This window comes from Acipenser ruthenus, chromosome 1 (assembly GCF_902713425.1).
Source record: "Acipenser ruthenus chromosome 1, fAciRut3.2 maternal haplotype, whole genome shotgun sequence".
Lineage (NCBI taxonomy): Eukaryota > Metazoa > Chordata > Actinopteri > Acipenseriformes > Acipenseridae > Acipenser > Acipenser ruthenus.
This window is the reverse complement of record NC_081189.1, coordinates 89,064,274-89,086,795: the sequence shown is the minus strand read 5'-3', so window position 1 is coordinate 89,086,795 and position 22,522 is coordinate 89,064,274. Positions and strand designations below refer to the sequence as shown.

The 22,522-nt window shown below is 40.5% G+C and overlaps 1 protein-coding gene across 3 annotated transcripts in view; it reads left to right on the top strand.

The window, feature by feature from the left end:
* Window positions 1-22,522, top strand: part of LOC117963566 (coiled-coil domain-containing protein 171-like) — a 167,968-nt gene that overhangs the window by 128,302 nt on the left and 17,144 nt on the right. For all 3 annotated transcript variants that reach the window (XM_059031740.1, XM_059031749.1, XM_059031750.1), the window contains exon 24: window positions 1,248-1,400. In XM_059031740.1, the coding sequence (XP_058887723.1) occupies window positions 1,248-1,400 (153 nt within the window). The remainder of the gene's footprint in view (window positions 1-1,247; window positions 1,401-22,522) is intronic.

The window sequence follows — 22,522 nt, the reverse complement described above, 5'->3', positions numbered from 1 at the left end:
CCATTTTGCTTGTTTGGTTGTTAGTAGTTCATATAACAAAGATAAGTGAAATGTCTCCTTTTGTCTTTAGACAGCTAGTTGGGAGGGGGGAATGAAAATCCACAAGTATAATAGTTATGTACACATTGTGCAGTGATATCATACTTAAGCAGACTTGTAACTGTGTTTGTCACAATTGTCAAAGAGGCTAATTCATTATTTTCAGTTTTGTGTAGATGTTTACCAAAATAGCCAGTTTTTACTAATTTGGCCCACTCAGACACTATATGGACATGTCTGTCTGTATGTCACACTTTTTTGCATATATCTGAGAACCGCTTGTTACATTGTGATTTAAACATTTCTCTGCCATTCCTTATTCTACTATTCTGTACATACTGTTGATCTATGTCCTGGTCATTAACTTTTTCATCATCATTTTGACACAACAGTAAACTATACATACTTGTTTCCAGCAGGGTGTCATAATGTTGTATTATATATTAAAAAATGTGGAGACAACCAAACTGGTTGTAAACATGTTGTGGTCTGTTTTAACGATCTAAACAGGAGCTATATTGATTAGTCTAATCCTGCTGTCATCAAAAAGCATAATTTACTGAAAGGTGCTTTACAAAAATGATAGTAAATTATAGTTTTGTTGGATAAAGTCTGTATTTAAAAATGAAAGAAACATACTTGTACAGTCCCTGTATAACAGCAAGAATGGGGCTATTTAGTTTCAGTATACCAGATGCTTATTGTGCTGTTTCAAATTAATCTTGCTTAAGAAATTCTGTAAAAATTTGACAAAAATAATGAACTAAATCTCTGGTTAATTCATTACATTACAACAAATATAAAGGTTCATGGGTTTAACACCTCACAGAAGTATTTAGTGTAGATAAAAGAACAAGAAGGGAGTTTGTGCTCATAGATGTGTTAATAGACAAGTGTGTACGTTTTTACAGTGTTTTGGGGAAGCTTTATTATAACTGTGTGTGTGGGGGGCGGGGGGGCTTTACCTCTGGAGGCCAGGGTTGGAATCTGGCTCAGGTCTCTCATGAAACTAGTTTTGTGGTTTTAACGTGACGTTGGTCTATATCACAAAACCGCACAGTCTGCTTCATAGAGGCCCAGGACTAAAAAGGGGTGTTCATTTTGTCGGCATAACCCAAATATGGGAACTATTATACCAATTGTTTAAAACATGTTTCGAAATTGTTTTGCAATCTTGTAATTGTGTTTACATTTTTGTGTCATTTTAGAATTTTATTACAAGCTTCATGGACCTGTACCAGCTGGCATGCTCAAAGATATCTACACTCGAAACTGAATTGTCTTCACACCAGCAGCACATTGCAGCCCTGAAATCTGAACTGCAGACCGCATGTCTGCGTGACAATGAGGAGTTTCTTCCAGTAAGTCTCTCTTATAATCTGTTTCATACTGTCAGACAATTTAACAACACATTTTAGGGAGGCTGTGTGGTCCAGTGGTTAAAGAAAAAGACTTGTAACCAGGAGGTCTCCGGTTCAAATCCCACCTCAGCCACTGACTCATTGTGTGACCCTGAGCAAGTCACTTAACCCCCTTGTGCTCCGTCTTTCGGGTGAGACGTAATTGTAAGTGACTCTGCAGCTGATGCATAGTTCACACACCCTAGTCTCTGTAAAGGCGTCTGCTAAATAAACAAATAATAATAATAATAAGAATAATTTCAATGGGAAGCAATATAAGGAGAAGTTAACAGTGGATTTGAGCATTCATATTGTTTCGAATGCCACCCAAATATTTTTTTTTAAGTAATAATAATTGCATCTTTAATAGAGCTGTGTTTATTGATTCATTTATTTAGTTATTATTTTTTTGCTAATTAAAATACTTTTCTAAATATATTATTATGTTACACATGCTTTTCTTCTATGGAGTACCACAGGGATCGGTATTAGGTCCTCTTCCTATCTACATTAATGACCTAGATTCTGGTATAGTAAGCAAACTTGTTAAATTTGCAAATGACACAAAAATAGGAGTGGCAAACACTGTTGCACCAGCAAAGGTCGTTCAAAATGATCTAGACAGCATTCAGAACTGGGCAGATACATTGCAAATGACATATAACATAGAAAAGTGTAAGGTACTGCACGCAGGCAATAAAAATATCCATTATAAATACCATATGGCAGATACTGAAATTAAAGAAGAAATCTATGAAAAAGATCTAGGAGTTTATGTTGACTCAGAAATGTCTTCATCTAGACAATGTGGGGAAGCTATAAAAAGGCCAACAAAATACTTGGATATATTGTGAAAAGTTTTGAACAAAGAAGACTACGCAGCGATCTGATTCACGCATTCAAAATTCTAAAAGGTATTGACAGTGTTGACCCAGGGGACTTTTTCAACCTGAAAAAAGAAACAAAGACCAGAGGTCACAAATGGAGATTAGATAAAGGGGCATTCACAACAGAAAATAGGAGGCACTTTTTTTACAAAGAGAATTGTGGGAGTTTGGAACCAACTCCCCAGTAATGTTGTTGAAGCAGACACCCGGGATCCTTCAAGAAGCTGCTTGATGAGATTCTGGGATCAGTAAACTACTAACAACCAAATGAGCAAGATGGACTGAATGGTCTCCTCTCGTTTGTAACCTTTCTTGTGTTCTTATTACATCAGATTTGATATCTTGCCTTGGATTATATTTTACTTGAACAAAAGTATATGAGAGAGAGAGAATATGGACTGGAGAGGAGAGCTATAGTAGAAAACTATTGACCCTAGGGAAGACTATTGTTACAGACGGGGCTATAATGCCTTAAGCATACGTAAATAAATATTGACTTATGTATTTTGTTTAAATATACCTGATATAGCATAAGTAAATAAATAACAGACAAGTTATACTGTAAAGTTCATACTGTATAGTTAGCCAAGTTTTTCTCCATCTCCGTTTGGTTTGCCGACTGCTGCATAATGTAGTTTATATCCCTCCTGTCATATTTGTTTACATCGACGAGTTGAATTTCAGAAAGTCAGAAAACAGTGATGTTTTAAATCACCATTTTAGTGTTTGGAGCATCCTTTCTTTTGTAGTATCTTTTTATAATGAATTTTCTGTTAACTCACAGAATTGGTGTTCATCCATTTTCTCTTGCGCAAGAGAGAATGGCATTCATTTGAAAAGGGACGGGGACTGACAGTGATGTGAACCAATCACATGACAGACTGAGACTATTGACCCGTGGTGTAAGGATGTTGGCACAATAGTTTGATCTATTTTTCCTCCAATCACAGGCCAGGATTTCCAATCACTGATTCATGTGTATACAGTCGCCTCCAAAATTATTGGCACCCTTGATAAAGAAAAGGCTGTATAAAATAAATAATACCAGTACTGAGCTATATTGTAATTTTCCAACATGTGGAATATATTTGACTTTATTAATGATTCAATGGAATCAACCAAAATTACACATTTCTCAAATTATAAATTTATTTCCAAAAAAAATGAAGTGTCACAATTATTGGCACCCTTGTTTGCAGTACTTTGTGCACTTTCCCCTTGCAAGGATAATGGCACTGAGTCTTTTTCTATAATGTTTAATGAGATTGGATTACATATTGGGAGGGATCTTAGACCATTCATCCATCCTTTCCAGGTCCTTGATATACTTCGGTCTGCGCTTATGGTTTTCAATGGGGTTCAAGTCCTGAGACTGAGATGGCCATTGCAAAATGTTGATTTTGTGGTCAATTAACCATTTCTTTGTGGATTTTGATATGTACTTGGGGTCATTGTCTTGCTGGAAGATCCACTTGCGGCCAAGTTTCAGCCTCCTGGCAGAGGCAACCAGGTTTCTGGCTAAAAGGTCCTGGTACTGGGTAGAGTTCGTGATGCCGTTGACCTTAACAAGGGCCCCAGGGCCAGTGGAAGCAAAACAGCCCAATAACATCAAAGATCCACCACCATATTTTACAGTAGGTATGAGGTTCTTTTCTGCACACGCATCTTTCTTTTGATGGCAAACACACCGCTGGTGTGCGTGGCCAAAGAGCTCTATTTTCGTCTCATCTGACCATAGCACCCGTGCCTGTTTAGCAAACTCCAGGCACTTACGTTTGTTGGTTGCTCTCAATAAAGGCTTTTTTTCTGGCAACCCTTCCAAATAGCCTATTGGCGTGGAGGTGGCGTCTAATTGTAGATTTGGAGACTTGGTGACCCTAAGATGCAACCAAGTTCTGTAATTCTCCAACTGTGGCCCTTGGATTTCCCTTTGCCTCCCGAACCATCTGCCTCACTGTTTGCGGGGACAAGATACACTTGCGTCCTGTACCAGGCAAGTTTACCACTGTTTCAGTGGTTTTGAACTTCTTAATTATTGCCCTAATAGTGGTAAGTGGTATATTTTGTTTTTTAGCTATTGTTTTGTACCCATTGCCTGATTTATGAAAGTCAACAACCATTTGTCTCTTTTCATTTGTGAGTTCTTTGCCTTTCCCCATGGTGATGGATGACAAATGGATTTCATATGCATGTTACCTCATTTTTATACCCCAGTGAAACAGGAAGCCATGGAAGGCCACAATACAGTTCCTTAAGACTGAGATGAACTTAAAGAAGTAGAATGTTAATGCAGATTTAATTTTGTTTGATTTTATTTATAAGAATCTTTAGGGGTGCCAATAATTCTGACACCTATCTTTTTGAGAAAAAAATGTATAATGTTAATAAAAAACTTGTTCTCTGAGCAATGGTATTAGAATAAAAGAATATGGTTTTCCCATATATTTGAGCATAAAATATAGCTAATTACCTGTGTTGTTTATTATATACCTTTTTTGCTCATCTTTAACAAGAGTGCCAATAATTTTGGAGGTGACTGTGTGTGTGTATATATATCTATATATATATATATATAGATAGATATATGTGTGTGTGTATATATATATATATATATATATATATATATATAGGGTTGAGTTGGGTGCTCAATGTTAAACCCCTAACTTTGCACTTCAATAACCTAATGTAACCTGTTAAATCCACTTCAATCAGTGTAGATGAAGGGGAGACAGGTTAAAGAAGGATTTTTAAGCCTTGACACAATTGAGACATGGATTGTGTACGTGTGCCATTCAGAGGGTAAATGGGCAAGGCAAAAGATTTAAGTGAACGGGGTATGGTAGTAGGTGCCAGGCGCGCCGGTTTGAGTGTGTCAAGAACTGCAACGCTGCTGGGTTTTTCAATCTCAACAGTTTCCCATGTGTATCAAGGATGGTCCACCACCCAAAGGACATCCAGCCAACGGCAGGCCAGTGGTCGAAAACGGCTCATTGATGAAAGAGGCCAAAGGAGGCTGACACAAATTGTGCAGAGCAACAGACGGGCTACAGTTAGTCAACTCGTCGTACCTTGACACGAATGGGGTATGACAGCCAACGACCTAACAGAGTTCCACGTCTTTCAGCAAAACACAAGAAACTGCAGTTGCAGTGGCCTAAGGAATGAAAACACTGGACACTGGAGGATTGGAAAAACATTGGCTGGTCTGATGAATCCCGGTTCCTGCTGTTTCACGCTGATAGGAGGACTAGGGTATGGAGAAAACCACATGAGTACATGCATCCATCATGCCGCGTGTCAACATTGCAGGCTGGTGGTGTGGGGTGTGTTTTCATGGCACACATTAGGCCCCTTGATAAAAGTGGAGCAACGTTTGAATGCCACAGGATATCTGAACATCATTGCCAATCAGGTGCATACCTTCATGGCAGCATCCATGTATCCATCTGCTAATGGATTTTTTCAGCAGAATAATGCCCCATGCCACAAGGCTAGGATTGTCCGGGAATGGTTCCACGAACATGACAGTGAATTCAGCTTACTGCAGTGGCCTGCCCAGTCACCAGATCTCAATCCAATTGAGCATCTGTGGGATGAGATGGAACGAGCTATTCGGAGTAGAGATCCACTACCAGCCAACTTGACACAACTGTAGGAAGCATTGGATTCAAAATGAGCCAGCATCCCTGTGGAACACTTTCGACACCTTGTAGTCCATGCCCCGACGAATTGAGGCTGCTCTGAGAGCAAAAGGGGGAAGGTGTTCCTAATGTTTTGTACACTCAGTGTGTGTGTGTGTGTGTGTATGTGTGTGTGTGTATATATATATATATATATATATATATATATATATATATATATATATATATATATATATATATATAATATATATATATAATATGTTTTCTGAAATTAAGACAAGTATAAAGGCAGTTTTATTGTAATTCAAGATAAAAAATGTAGGAGATTAGATCTAGTTAAGAAAACGGAATAGAAGAAATACATGCCACAGCCGGTGTGCATCCAGGGCACTGTATAGTGGGGTTGTAACTGTTTATTCTTAAGAACACTGGGTTGGATGAGCTAGATGGTTATCCTGAGGGCAGGTGAATCCTACATGGTTAGAAAACAAAGAACACAAAGACCAGAGTATGCAGCTTGGTTCCACAGACCCTGCTGGATGTGGGTGATGACAGCGGCACAAGCCCATTGAGTCTGAGAAATACTGCTGAGCCCACTATCCTGTTGATCAGCATGGTAGATGACAAACAATGAACAAATACTCTTTATTGCTTAAAAATAAGGAGAATAAACAAAAAAATGATAATGTGTTAATAAAATCACACTTGCTGTAGTCACTAATTTGCATTGAACATTATTGTACCACCACCACCAATCCTGACAATGCAGCCCACAGGGGATTATGCCATTTCCTATGGTGTTGTTATGATTTCCATTACATGAGAGTAGGTGTTAAAACTTCATGCTGATCTTGGACTCAGCTCTTGCCAAGATAAGCACCGACTAAGACATAGCTTATTTTACTGTAAACTAATGTGATCCATCTGCTTTTCCTTCCATCTGATGAGGTAAATAGCCTTCTGCCTGGTGTTGATGGCTGAAGTGTAATGCTGGCTCCAGGGATCAGCCTATTTTGCCTCCCTGGCGCATCAGCACACACAACGGCTGCAATACTGGCTCCAAGGATCAACCACAGTGCGGCCTCCCTAGCGCATCAGCATGACAACCATCTCAACGAGCGGAGTAGGTAGGGCTCGGCAGTGATTCTGGCATCCAAACATCACCCCCCTCCGCCCCCCACTCAGCTAAGCCCAGCTTACTTACTTTCCTTTACATCGACATTGCTTTTTTTCTACTATGCTTGATGACTCCGCCCAGAACATTTGTCTCAACCAGAGCCAGTTGCTGCTCCTCTCTGCTGCTTCAGAGAAGTTCTTCACTATGTGTCGCAACTCTTGGCTACTGAATCCGATGTCTCTGAGAAACCGGGTTGTTGAGTGTGCCACAAATCCTCGACAACCCACCTCCACTGGGTAAACCTGAACTCTCCATCCACACTGTTTCGCTTAAGCAGCTAGTTGAGCGTACCGAAGATTCTTCCTTTCGTGCACCCCATCCATAGCATCCTCCCATGGCACTGTTAACTCTACCAGGTGAACAAGGCGTGCTGATCCAGACCACAAGACAATATCAGGTTGAAGGTTAGTCACTGGCAATCACTGTTGTCCAACATCTGCCAGCATTTTCCAGTCTCTAGCAGCTTCCAGTTGTCCTAGACGAGTTTTGGTTTTAATACCTTTTCTTGGAGGTTTTGTCCCGTGGATGGAGGAATGTTCTTTGTGTGTCATATAGTGCTGGCATTGGTGGCAACCTGTTGGTCATGCTGCGCTTGTCTTTCAATGCTAAGGCCAAACATCGCAGCACCTGGTCATGACGCCAAGTAAACTGTCCATGGCTAAGACCCACCTTACATCCTGTCAAAATGTGTATTAATGTAGCTGGCGATGAACACAAAGGACACCACGAATCCTCTCTACCCATAGATTAAGGTTCTGTGGTGATGGGAGAACATCATATGTTGACCTGATGAGAAAACTGATCTTGCTCTGTTCCATTGTCCATAGATCTCGCCAGCCGATCTTGCGTTGTTCCACACTCTCCCATCTCGTCCATTCTCCCTGCTTGGCCTGGGAAACTGCCATTACGCACGTCATCCTCGCCTCCTGCTTTTGCACCTCATTGACTACCAGCTTCCTCCGTTGAGCTGGAGCTGCTTTGTGCCATGTAGGAGGAGCTGAACTGAGAGAAAGGCCTCCTCTTACATGCTTTACTTACCCCATGATATCATATATACAAAGGGCAGCATTGGCATCTTCCACAGCTTCCTTTGCCACCCACTTTCTTCCAGTTATCAACACAGGTTGTGCTGCCTCCTTCACACATTCGTCGTGTGACTCTACCAATGTCATTTCCAATCGATCCTTGGTGCACTTAAACTCCTCAGTTAGAGCTGAGACTGGCAGCTGCAGTATCCGTTTACCATACAGTCCCACTCTGCTGAGGCCACGTGGAACTCTTAACCATTTCCTGACGTATGAACTGATTAACGCTTCCAGCTTCTCTACTGTTGTCAAGCAAACCTCATACACAGTGAGTGGCCACAGAAGTCTTGTCAGTAGACCAAACTGAAAGCACCAGAAGTTTAAGTTTGTCCGGGAAAGCGCTACTGTCTGTGCTGTTCAGCCCTTGCACTGCTTGTCTCACTTCTTCCACATGAACTGTGTCCTTCAGGTCCCCATCATACCATCTCCCAAGACTTTTCACAGGCTTCTCAGACACTGTTGGTATTGCCTCACCGTTATTGTAGAATCTCTTATCCACTACTTTACCTTTAATTATAGAGATGCTCCTTGACTTAGTGGGCTTGAATTGCATTCATGCCCATTCAATGTTATTGATTAGTTTGCCCAATAACTGATTAGTGCAGGCTACTGTTGTAGTCATGATTGTTATGTCATCCATGTATGCTCTAATTAGTGGCAGTCGTATTCCAGAAGCCAAGCGTTCTCCTCCCACTAACCATTTTGACGCCCTAATAATTACTTCTATTGCCATGGTAAAAGCCAGTGGAGAAATGGTGCATCCTGCCATTATTCCAATTTCTAGACATTGCCATGTAGTGGTGAATTCTGAAGTTGAAAAACAAAATTGCAAATCTCTGAAGTAGGCGTTCACTAAGTTTGTTATTGTCTTCAGCACACTGAAAAATCAATTAAAACAGATTAAATGCTTTTATCTGCATTTCCTAAGAATTTGAGCAATACACTAATACCAGACAACTGGAATATGCTAATGAGGCAGTGGATGATATGTTGTTACTTTTAAAGGATTTAAAGCTGCACTTTCATCAACCTGATTAAGCCTGGTCTAAGCTTTGAGGCCAAATGGCCCCTTAGCAGCTATGTAAATTGCATTGTCTAAATGGAGTGTATCCTGACACCCCTGAAATGAAACTTTCATAATTTTTTTGTTAATTAGCTTTGTGTGAGCTTGATGAAGTTATCTGTTTGCCCACTCTGACTCCATGTGCCTCAGTGCGGGGGCGAGCAAAGGCTTTCCTCTGAGAGGGCTGCACTAATACCTGTTCCACTGGGCACATTGTATAGCATAACAAGTCCATAAAGGCCCTCCTGCACAAGAAAGATTAAAATATATATATATATGTGATATCTTGTAACAATTGTAAGTCGCCCTGGATAAGGGCGTCAGCTAAGAAATAAATAATAATAATATTTAACAGAATTTAGCGGGGAACAAAAAAATAGATTGACTCTTTTTTTTTAACATATTATACTTGCTTATGTTTAACTGTTCATTGAACCAGACAACAAACATGTACAAGGGTCAGAATCCATAATGGCAGTGCATCACACTGCCCTACCCCTTACACTGCACTGATGATGACAATGGAATGTTTATATCAGAGTTTATCATATTAAAATGATTCTATCAGTCAGCTCAGATTGCATAAATATTCACAAGAATGTATAGAGATACAGGAATATTATTTTAATTAAAACAATTAGGAGATAGAGAAATTGTCATCCACTACCTGATGCCTACTCATGCTGCTTACTGCTGTTTGTGCATTCTCTTGCGCACTCACAAATGGACTAGCTTGTTGTTGTAAAGGTACAAGCCAATAAAAGAGTTAATCACATAGGTGAATTAATGGTTATTCAACCATACACCCTTTGTTCAATGTGTAGAAATACTTTAAGTAAAATGATTTGGCAAATTTACTATCTTATGATGCTATATCCTTTCTATGCAGTGCCATTGTAGAGCTCATTTATGTGAGGCTGATTATGGTAATGAAATAATTCTTCATACATGTTTGAACCAGGATACAAGGAGAATGAAATATTTTAGCTGCTGAGTTGCTCACCCTACAGCAAATGTATTGGCCTGACTGGACAAAGCAACCACTACACAAGGACAATGATAAATCAATTACTGGTTTATTTAGGAGATTTTTCTATTATATTATTGTAGGGTCAGCGGTGTAACTATGACGGTTCTCATTTAAATCTTCCCTGTGTAATTATTTATTTCTAATAAAGAAACCCCAAAAGGTAGATGCAGTTTAATTCCTTTATTTAGATTAAAACCTTTAAACAGTAACTTCCACTGATGGCTTATTGTTACAGATGCCTGTATGTAGAGAATCAAAGCCTTCTGACTAAAAACATACCAATAGGAAAAACCTTATCCTTGCCCATTTGATAAGTGGGCTAGGATATATGGTTACAATGGAACAGAATGTCATGTCCGCATTCAGGTTAGTTTACGGTGACATTTAAGCTTAATCGGGCTGATAAGGTGATGCTCATAATTGTTGAGAACCTGCCATCAGTGGTTTATTGAGTACATATATCGCTGTGTCATGGGACAGTATTTTATGCTTGCATCCATCAGGCAGACATTTACTGCCATAATAACAAGTTCAAGTATATTCTGCAAAAGGAGGATAGCTTCCCTGTACCATAATTCACCCGGAGCACATTCATTTGTGACAAATGCATCGTTTATTTAATCTGTCGACTCCTTGCAAAAGGCTAGCAATCATCAGTGTGCCTCATGGATTTTTTTTTCTCTTCGAACAGCCATGTGCTGTAGCTTAGGAAGCCAGCTAACATCAGAGAGGGTAAGTTTAATTGCCCCTTCCATTTGTAAACACCCGACAGACACAGGCTCTGGATAAAGATTGAACTGCAGAGTAAACACAACACGGATCTAGAGGGGGAGGGGGGGCGGGTCTGGGTGCAAATGTAGCTGTTCCCTCAGGAGCTTGTCAACAAGAATTTAGTGCTGTTTCTAAAGTTGAACTGAGCAGCATGAGATTAACCACAGAAGGAAATACTTTCCTTAATGTCAAAGCTAGTCTGTTTGCGACCTGGCTCTCACTGCTACCTAAGGGACATATTAAGATCGTCTTTGTTCTCTCACGACTCGCCAACTCCTCCACCCACTTTCATGTTCTTTGTTGTCTGCCTCCCAAGGTCCCACGTTTGTGGGGTCGGAGCTGTCCCTGAGTTGTTTGGTTCGTCCTTTTTTTTTTTGTAATGAAATCAAGCTGAGCATTTCTGCGAAAGTGGGAGGAAGGAGCAGGCTGTCTGCCAAACCTGCAGCAGTGACACACTGTTCCAGTCAGGTCACACAAACATTTTAACCAAAAAGAAACAAGATCTCATCTGTGCAGCACTATGGCAAGTAGTCTAGAAAAACCACACATAAATCTCAATCAACACAGTTCAGATCTTGGAGACACCAGGGGTTGTTAACACATTCATGCTCATGCAGATCCTACTCTAAGCCAGTGTTTCTCAACCTTTTGGTGTCAGGGACCGGCCTGCTGTCTTCCTAAACTACTGCTGGCCACTTTAAGGATCAGGCCATTTTCGCCAGTTTTTTTTCTGTTTAGATTTGTGCATATAATTCTGGTATAATTATAAGGGTTACATGTAAATGTAACAGTGAGCACGGTCATTTTTTTAATACACAGTAATAATCAGAATTTGCACATTAGAAATATTTTGGTTTTAATAAATAAATAAATAAATAAATAGATGGATTCACTCACCAGACTCTTAATGAGATTTCTGTGCCTGCCTTGTAGACGCAAGTTTTTCAATCCGGCGATGAATTTCAGACAAGGACACTTGGAGCGTCTTTGGAGCGTCTTTCTAGTGCAGTCAAAATCTACTTTCATAAGTAGAATGAAATGGGAGTAAGGTTTTGACTGCCAGTTCACAGAGTTGTGGGTATTCTGTATTGACTTTGATCCAGAAAACAGGTAGAGTACGTTTTTGAAATTGTAACTTCAGACCCGCATCACTTGACAATTCCAGCAACTTGTCTTCCAATGATGGCAACAGAGAGGTCTCTGTGTCTAGAGATGAGAATGGGTCACAAACCCATTGCTTTCCTTTCCGTGGATCAGAGTCGGAGGGGAAATACTCTTCAAATTTTTGAAGAGTTAATTTTAGATGGGATGAAATAATTTCGAGTGAGAGCAACGTCTTTACTGTCATCAATAGCCATAAATGCAAAAGACGGGAACATGTCAAAATAATTGCGCTCGACTCTTTCTTTACAAACTTTGAGCTTCTTTTTAAAAGCTGTGATCTTGTCAGCCATTTCAAACACACTGGATACATTTTCCTGCATAGAATGATTCAGCTGATGTGATCAAATATAATCTGCCAGATATGCAAGCTTGGCCAGCCATTGTAAATCCTTAAAGTATTCTGCCAAAGGAGACTTCTTTTGAGACGGGAAGGCTTCAAGTTCACGTTGCAGTTCGTACACTCGGTTTAATACTTTACCATGCGACAACCACCACACTTCAGCGTGTAAAAGTAAGTGATGGTGGTCAGCCCCCATTTCTTCACACATAGCAGCAAAGATGTGAGAATTGAGTGCATTTGCTTTCACAAAATTCATCATTTTAACTACTATACCGAGGACATCATTAAGTTCTGGAGATAAGTTCTTGGTTGCCAATACCTCTCTATGAATGAAGCAATGTGTTGCTTGAGCAGCCGGTGCAACTTCCCTCACTCTTGCCGCTACACCTGAATGTCTGCCTGTCATTGCGGCTGCTCCGTCAGTGCAAATTCCAATGCAGCGGTGCCACTGGAGTCCACGTCCTGTCACATGCTCGTTATTCCAATGCAGCGGTGCCACTGGAGTCCACGTCCTGTCACATACTCGCTATTCCAATGCAGCGGTGCCACTGGAGTCCACGTCCTGTCACATGCTCGTTATTCCAATGCAGCGGTGCCACTGGAGTCCACGTCCTGTTACATACTCGTTATTCCAGTGCAGCGGCCCCACTGGAGTCCACGTCCTGTCACATACTCGCTATTCCAATGCAGCGGTGCCACTGGAGTCCACGTCCTGTCACATACTCGTTATTCCAATGCAGCGGTGCCACTGGAGTCCACGTCCTGTCACATGCTCGTTATTCCAATGCAGCAGTCCCACTGGAGTCCACGTCCTGTCACATACTCGTTTAGAACTCGAAAAATGTCAGCACCAGTTGTATTTTGTGGCAGTTCTTCACAGCAAAGTACATCTTCGTGAAACGCCCCTTAATGTGCATAGCACACACAAACAATAAGAACTGCGGCACTGGAAATGTCCGTCGACTCATCCAATTGAATTGCAAACCAGCCTGACGTTTTCACTCTCTCTGTCAGTTGTGACTCAATAGCTTCTGCAATATCAGTAATTCTACATGAGACAGTATCGGTAGACAGAGGAATGCCACTGACTTTTTTGGCAGCTGTATCATCCAAAACTTCACGACAGGCATCTATCATTGAAGGCATTATTAACCCTTTGCCGTGGTCCGACATCGCAATTTTCCCTTTCCGGTCCAATGTCGGACCCTGTCCGACATCATCAAAAAGATGCAAAAAACAGGTCTCTAGTCGTTTTTTCTCCAGAAAAAGCCGAGAAAACCATTCAATGGCCGAGGGAGACCGATAGGAGCCGAGAGAAGCCAAACAAACAAAAAAAAAAGGAGCGTATCTCATGAATACTGATAGACCCGACACCACATAGATAACACGGACATACACAAACAAGATAGCTGCTTCAGCATCCAGCGCTCGGAGAATATCACAGACATTTGTAGAGCTTTTTGAGAAGTTATAGTAATAAAATAATGACTTGGATCGCATTATTGAGGAGTTTGGTGATAAAACGAGTGATCAAGAGATGATTTATTGGTATGTAGTATTACGAGTTATTTGAAAAATATCGCGAACGAGGGGTGGGGCCATACTGGAGATGCAGTACTGAGTGCCCTGTTGATATGCAGTGCCTTTTAAACCTGTTTTAACTTTGAAAAAAAATTCTTTTAAACAGCGCGACTAAAATAAACTGCGCGTGTGAAAATAAATTGGACGTGATGAGCCTGACACGCGCTGAATAAATGGACCGCTAAGGGTTAATCCTTCACCCAAGACTTCACGACAGGCATCTATTATTGAAGGCATTATGAATTGTTCACCAATTGTAAATGGTGGCTTGCATTTGGCTATGCGAAGGGCCAGCAGATATGATGCTTTTAACATACCTTCATTTGGCTATGCGAAGGACTAGCAGATATGATGCTTTTAACATACCTTCATTTGTTGTTGTGGCGACGTGCAGTAGTTTCTGTTGAGACTTCACTTCATCTTGCCTCTGTTGGAAAAATTCGACTGGCTTTTCTTTTAAGTGCGGGTGTTTGGTTTCCAGGTGACAAATCATTTTTGAAGGTTTCATAGCTTTGTTGGTCAGAATCACACAAAACACACTGAGGCTTTGGGCATTCTTCATCCCTGCTTGGAATAAACCCATTCTTTAATGTAAGCGCCATCATATTTTCTGTTGAAGGCAGAGCGTTTCCCCATCTTTTCCAACCCTTCTTCCCTTTCATTGCATTCCTCATCTCGATTATGTTTCCCTGAACTTTTACTAGTTCTGAAAAACCCGATGCAAAGGCACTTGCTTTGATGTATCTGATCAAATAAAAACAAATCTTTCACTCGCCGCTCTCTACTACAGTACTGTTGAAAGCTTCCGCACCAACATTAAGGTAAATAGAAGACTTGGAGTGGAGCTAATGGAGTGGAATGGAAGTTTACTAAGAGCGCTGAGTGACTTTGTGAAATTCCGCTCACACTAATTAAATATAAATATGCTGTGTCAGGTTTTTAGTTTTTTTCTTAATATATATATATATTTTTTTTACCTAAAAAGCAAACAAACAAAATTATTTTTAATTTTTTTAAACCTTTGCGGTCCTATGTCGGACCTGGTCCAACATCATCAAAAAGACGCAAAAAACTGGTTTTAGTCGTTTTTTCTCCGGAAAAAGCCGAGAAAACCATTCAGTGGCCGAGTGGGAGCGACAGGAGCTGAGACAAGCTGAAAAAAACAAAAAAAACAAAAAAGGCGTATCTCATGAATAGTGATACTTGCCCCTGAGATGTTTTGAGATGTTATAGTAATAAAATAATGACTTGGATCGCATTATTGAGGAGTTTGGTGATAAAACAAGTGATCAGGAGATGATTGATCGGTATGTACGACTATTATTATTATTATTATTATTTATTTCTTAGCATATGTGAAAGCGATAGCGAACGAAAGGGTGGGGCGGGGCTGGAGATGCCTAGTGAGTGCTTTGTTGATATGCAGGGCCTTTTAATCCCGTTTGACTGTGGAAAAAAAATACTTTTAAACAGCGCGTCTAAAATTAACTGCGCGTGTGAAAATAAATTGGACCTGACGCGCCTGACATGCACTTAATAAATGGACTGCAGAGGGTTAATGAAATCTTACACGGACCGGCAAAGAAGCTGCCACGGTCCGATCGTTGAGAACCACTGCTCTAAGCCATGTAAAAATGTGCAATTCTGTGTGTGATCATTTTTGTTTGTCTGTGTGAATTTCATTTTCTGTGTTTGGTTGTTAAAATTAAAGCCAACCAGGGTATGTTAACTCATATTTTAGGTTTGGGGAAAATGAATGTACTGGAATAACATCACATTTCTTGGATCAGACCAATTGACTGCATGCCTGTATTATAAACAGTGCTAGCCTTAGATTATATTGTTTTATTGCCATGTACAGTATCAGACCTTATTTTATGTTTCAGAAATGTCAAAACACAATACAAGTTAATATGAATGAATGAATTTGGAACATTTGGATTAAGATTAGATTAAAGTTGATGATGTTGGTCTCATAAAACTGATGCAAGCTGTTTTTTTAGGTGTATCCATTATTTTGTAGTGCTTCGTAGTGAGCACAGAAAGTCTAGGTTTTTCAAACCCACTATTAATTCCATTGAGATCAAGATAACTATCTTCACAAAGGCATCTAGACATCCGTCAGAAGGAAATAACTTTTGGGCACTACGACTTCATCTTAAAACAAATGGTGTGACTTAGAGGTGAGAGCCATTATATCCTGTAGCTTGTCCATTAATTGGATTGTCTAACATAGAGGCCATGTGGCTTACTTGCTTGTGATTATGCTACCAATTGGCAAGCTCAAAATGAAGGTCTGTAAAGAAAAGGAGGGAAAACACAAAAATGTAGGTGTTGAACAGGCTGGCTGTAGGGGTGACGTCAGGCCAGAAAGATGTACACAGACAGACATTAGTAGAAGGTGAAACTGAGATGCAATGGCTACGCTCAGTAGGTTTATTAACAAACAAAAGTAAAACGGTTGAACAAAACACCACGGCACTTTACGCCAAAATAAATAGACAAACAAAATGGACTAACACTTAAAAAGTGGACGAACAGACAAACACGGTGAGTAAAAATAAACACACAAGTATTGTGCTGGTCCTTCCAGCACAAAATAGCAATGGTATGCTTTGCTTTAATTTACTTTTTACTTTCTCCTTCTCCACACCCGTTCTCCACTCACCGAACACACAACCCCGAGTGAATGAGACGTGCATCTATGTATACAATTGTGCTGGGATTCAATTACCAATTAATTATTCACTTGAATCCCAGCACGTGAACTAATCTGTGAAACCCCGTGCTCACATATTATTAAGTACTTTAAATGCATGTGAAGTGCAATCCCTGTGCCTAAATACAATTATACATTTTAAATAACTCGTGCTACACACACCCACTTATATACCGTGCCGCAATATCTATACACCAACATTAACACACCACACGCAACATATAACACACAAATGCACACAGGGGCAGGGCACATTGCCACATATCTCCCCCCTTGTGCGCAGCACACATGGCCTCAATGGCCACCTCCCCCCTTAAAATCCCCAAAGTCTCGCTCAAAGTCCCAGGCCAAGAGCAGGGACTTTAAGGGGTTCATGGGTGGTAATGTTCCCAGTAGCTACTGGCAATGCTGTCTCCTCCCGCTGGGGGCTTTTGTGGGGCTCCGGCCACAGTACTTACTGCAGCGAAAGTGGTGCAGTGGGAGCAGGTCTCCTGACCTTCCCCACGATCACCGGCAGCGAAACTGCTGTTGGGGTTGGTGGTCTCCGGACCTCCTCCCCCTTCTTTGTGGCCGGCAGCTCCCCGTGATGGGGTTCCGGCCACAGTACTTCCTGCTGCCATGCAGGGCTGGCAGCGACCCCAGGCGATGCGGAGCTGGCAGTGGCATAACGTCCTGCTCCTCTCCTCTTGGGGGTGATGGTGGAGGCAGAGGCAGCTCCAGCTCCTCTCCTTGTGATGGTGACGGTGGGGCGGCTTTGGTATACTTTCCCAAAAGCATTGGTTGGTGGTCGTCTTCGAATTGAAAGGGAACGTTAGGTTACGGGTGTAACCATGGTTCCCTGAAAGAGAAGACCACCAAACTTGCGAGGTCGCATCACTCGCATCACTCGCATTCATGGGTTTGATGCAAAAGAGGGGCCCTATCGGCAGCTTTGATATAAAATGCTCAGTGAATACCTGACCTGTGGCAGGCATATCCCAAAAGTACTGGTTGGTGATCGTCTTCTCTTTCAGGGAACCAGGGTTACATCCATAACCTAATGATTCTGTCACAAAAAATGTATAAATAAAGCTGACCTGCAGTAACTTTAGAAATTGAAGCTTTCCTAAAACTGCAAAGATCCTCCAAACGAAACCCATAAATCATGACTGTTTGCTTCTGAGACCTTGGTTTGAATACTACCCAGACCAGTGTTGCAGAAAAATCATTACTTTCTAAAAACAAGTCCAGGGGTATAGACCCTTGTGATTTAGAGTTGGCCTCAAAAAAGTGATGGCAGATAATATTTAATATATGCAGGGGCTATACAAAAATGCAGAAGAGAAAACGTATGTTACTTTTGTTTTAAATTAAAAAATAATTTCGTTTTTGCAGTTTTATACTATGTTCAGGAAACTTTTTGTCCTCTTTCTTTTTTAATTTAAACATCATGCTTGTTAGATGTTGGTATGCCTGTTGCTTTAAGTCCTATATGTTGCACTATTGTTTTCAGATTCAAGCTCCTTCTCGCACACAGTGATTGCTATTGTGTAGGCTGAGGATTTATTTGTGTGTTACATATATATGTTTTTTTATTGATCAGTAATGTCTGTAGTCTGGAACAAAATGTTATATATATATATATATATATATATATATATATATATATATATATATATATATATATATATATATATATACAGTACTGTGCAAAAGTTTTAGGCAGGTGTGAAAAAATGCTGTAAAGCAAGAATGCTTTCAAAAATTAACTAAATGCAAAGTGAGTGAACAGAAGAAAAATCTACATCAAATCAATATTTGGTGTGACCACCCTTTGCCTTCAAAACAGCATCAATTCTTCTAGGTACACTTGCACACAGTTTTTGAAGGAACTCGGCAGGTAGGTTGGCCCAAACATCTTGGAGAACTAACCACAGTTCTTCTGTGGATTTAGGCAGCCTCAGTTGCTTCTCCCTCTTCATGTAATCCCAGACAGACTCGATGATGTAGAGATCAGGGCTCTGTGGGGGCCACACCATCACTTCCAGGACTCCTTGTTCTTCTTTACGCTGAAGATAGTTCTTAATAACTTTCGCTATATGTTTGGGGTCGTTGTCATGCTGCAGAATAAATTTGGGGCCAATCAGATGCCTCCCTGATGGTATTGCATGATGGATAAGTATCTGCCTGTACTTCTCAGCATTGAGGAGACCATTAATTCTGACCAAATCCCCAACTCCATTTGCAGAAATGCAGCCCCAAACTTGCAAGGAACCTCCACCATGCTTCACTGTTGCCTGCAGACACTCATTCCTGTACCGCTCTCCAGCCCTTCGGCGAACAAACTGCCTTCTGCTACAGCTAAATATTTCAAATTTTGACTCATCAGTCCAGAGCACCTGCTGCCATTTTTCTGCACCCCAGTTCCTGTGTTTTCGTGCATAGTTGAATCGCTTGGCCTTGTTTCCACGTTGGAGGTATGGCTTTTTGGCCGCAAGTCTTCCATGAAGGCCACTTCTGACCAGACTTCTCCGGACAGTAGATGGGTGTACCAGGGTCCCACTGTTTTCTGCCAATTCTGAGCTGATGGCACTGCTGGACATCTTCCGATTGCGAAGGGAAGTAAGCATGATGTGTCTTTCATCTGCTGCAGTAAGTTTCCTTGGCCGACCACTGCGTCTACGGTCCTCAACGTTGCCCATTTCTTTGTGCTTCTTCAAAAGAGCTTGGACAGCACATCTGGAAACCCCTGTCTGCCTTGAAATTTCTGCCTGGGAGAGACCTTGCTGATGCAGTATAAATACCTTGTGTCTTGTTGCTGTGCTCAGTCTTGCCATGGTGTATGACTTTTGACAGTAAACTGTCTTCAGCAACCTCACCTTGTTAGCTGAGTTTGGCTGTTCCTCACCCAGTTTTATTCCTCCTTGTGACGAAGTGCCCACCCCTGTGTGTATTTTGTGTGTTATGTGTTGTATGTTGCGTGCGTGTGTTAATGTTGGTGTATAGTCATTGGTACACGGGATATAAACGGGTCTGTGTTTAATGTGTGATTTAAATTGTATAATTATATTTAGGCACGGGATTGCATTTAAAGTATAGTATGTGAGCACGGGGTTGCACAGAATTAATTCACGTGCTGGGATTCAAGTGAATAATTAATTAGTAATTGAATCCCAGCACAACAGTATATATAGATGCACATTTCATTCACTCGGGGTTGGGTGTTCGGTGAGTGGAGAACGGGATTGGAGACGGAGGTAATAATAATAATAATAATAATAATAGTTAAAATCTGCTCACCGTGTCTTGTCGGTATAGTTAGTTTTGTTTGTCTTTTTATTTTGGCCTATAGTGCCGTGTCCTGTTTTGTGTTTGTTTGTTCAACCTTTTTATTTTCTGTTCTGTGTATTAAATGCTGAGCGAAACCATTCGCTCAGCTCCACCAAACCACACCTCTCTGTTGTTTTATTTCCTGCATCTGGTCTGACGCCACCCACTCTGGCCGTCTTTGTGACACTCCTACACAGCTGTTTCTGTTTCAGTTAATGATTGTGTTTCAACCTACATATTGAATTGATGATCATTAGCACCTGTTTGGTATAATTGTTTAATCATACACCTGACTATATGCCTACAAAATCCCTGACTTTGTGCAAGTGTACCTATAAGAATTGATGCTGTTTTGAAGGCAAAGGGTGGTCACACCAAATATGGATTTGATGTAGATTTTTCTTCTGTTCACTCACTTTGCATTTAGTTAATTGATAAATATAATCCATTAACATATCTATTTTTGAAAGCATTCTTACTTTACAGCATTTTTTCACACCTGCCTAAAACTTTTGCACAGTACTGTGTGTGTGTGTGTGTGTGTATATATATATATATATATATATATATATATATATATATATATATATATATATATATATATATATACACATATATACATATACATATATATATATTTTTATAGTTTTCATTTTTGAAGTAGTGCTTTATATGTGGCAAGTTAAACCCTTTTATGTTTAATTGTTCATTTAAATATGACTTATCGGCTATGCAGATGTTTGATATGATGTGCTTGAATGCTTGAGTTGTATCCGATAGTTTGTCTTTCATTTAAATATTGATGTTGTTTAAAATGTAACCGTCACAATGGCCGCTGGCGGCAGTTATAGGTATGAGTATAACACAGGAGGCTGTGTGGTCGAGTGGTTAAAGAAAAGGGCTTGGAACCAGGAGGTCCCCGGTTCAAATCCCACCTCAGCCACTGACTCATTGTGTGACCCTGAGCAAGTCACTTAACTTCCTTGTGCTCCGTCTTTCGGGTGGGACGTAATTGTAAGTGACTCTGCAGCTGATGCATAGCTCACACACCCTAGTCTCTGTAAGTCGCCTTGGATAAAGGCGTCTGCTAAATAAACAAATAACAACTACGGCAGTTCTAGTGTTAATAGTGTCTGACATGCTCTGGAATCTGGAGGCTTAAATCAACATTGTTTTCACAGCTGTAATTAAGCCACCTAATCAGAAGCACATTTGACAGGACAGCTTTTGCAAACCAGACACAGCAAGCTCTTGTACTGTAGAAAAAAAAAAGCATCCTAATTTTAAACCAAACTTAAAAGATAGCTGAACAGAGGTACCTTTAGATAGGAAGTGCGATAAAAGTACTGAGAAGAAGTAGGCCCATGTTTGCTCTGTAGCCTTGTCCAACTTCACATCCCGCCCTCGCTAGGCCCTCTGCCGAGTCACCAAGTCTCAAATGGCAGCTGCATACAGTGAGATGAGGGGCCTGGGCCAAAGTCAACAGATGAGCTGGTCTGAACTGGCTTTCTGTGTGTTCTGATTGTAAATTGCGCTGGTGATAATTAGAGAACTCTAGCACAGGATGTAGGCTCTTAAAACTATCCAGAGAAAATAATTTTGTACTATGTTCAGGAAACTTTTTTTTCCTCTTTCTTTTTTAATTTAAACATCATGCTTGTTAGATGTTGGTATGCCTGTTGCTTTAAGCCCTATATGTTGCACTATCGTTTTCAGATTCAAGCTCCTTACACACTGTGATTGCTATTGTATAGGCTAAGGATTTATTTGTGTGTGTTACATATGTATGTTTTTTTTATTGATCAATAATGTCTGTAGTCTGGATCAAAATGTCATGTAAATTTCAGATTTTTCTAAGCTCTCCAATTACCTATAATTTGTTACTCTCCAAGTTTCATTACAGCTTTACAAATTTTGTCCACATGTTTGCACTGGTTGATTTGAACATGAGTAACAAGGGATATAACTCATGCCGTTAGTGAGACTTTCTGTTCTCTGTATTATCTGAAATTAACAGGAGGGCCTAACCTGCCACTTCTTGAAAATTTAAAAGCTCTAAACTGCCTTGCCATCAGGAACAATTCTGTACGCAGTAGCCTTTCAATATCCATACCTGCAAACAACTTAACAGAAACACAATAACATATATTTTTTATATTAAGATATGTACTACTGTGGCAATGTGCCCCGCCCCTGTGTGCGGGACAACCGCACCTCCAAGACTCAGGCCAAGAAGGAGTACTGTGAGGATTACAAAAATAAAATAAATAAGAGAGAAAGAAATGGGGAATAGAGGCAGGACAAGAAAGCTACAAA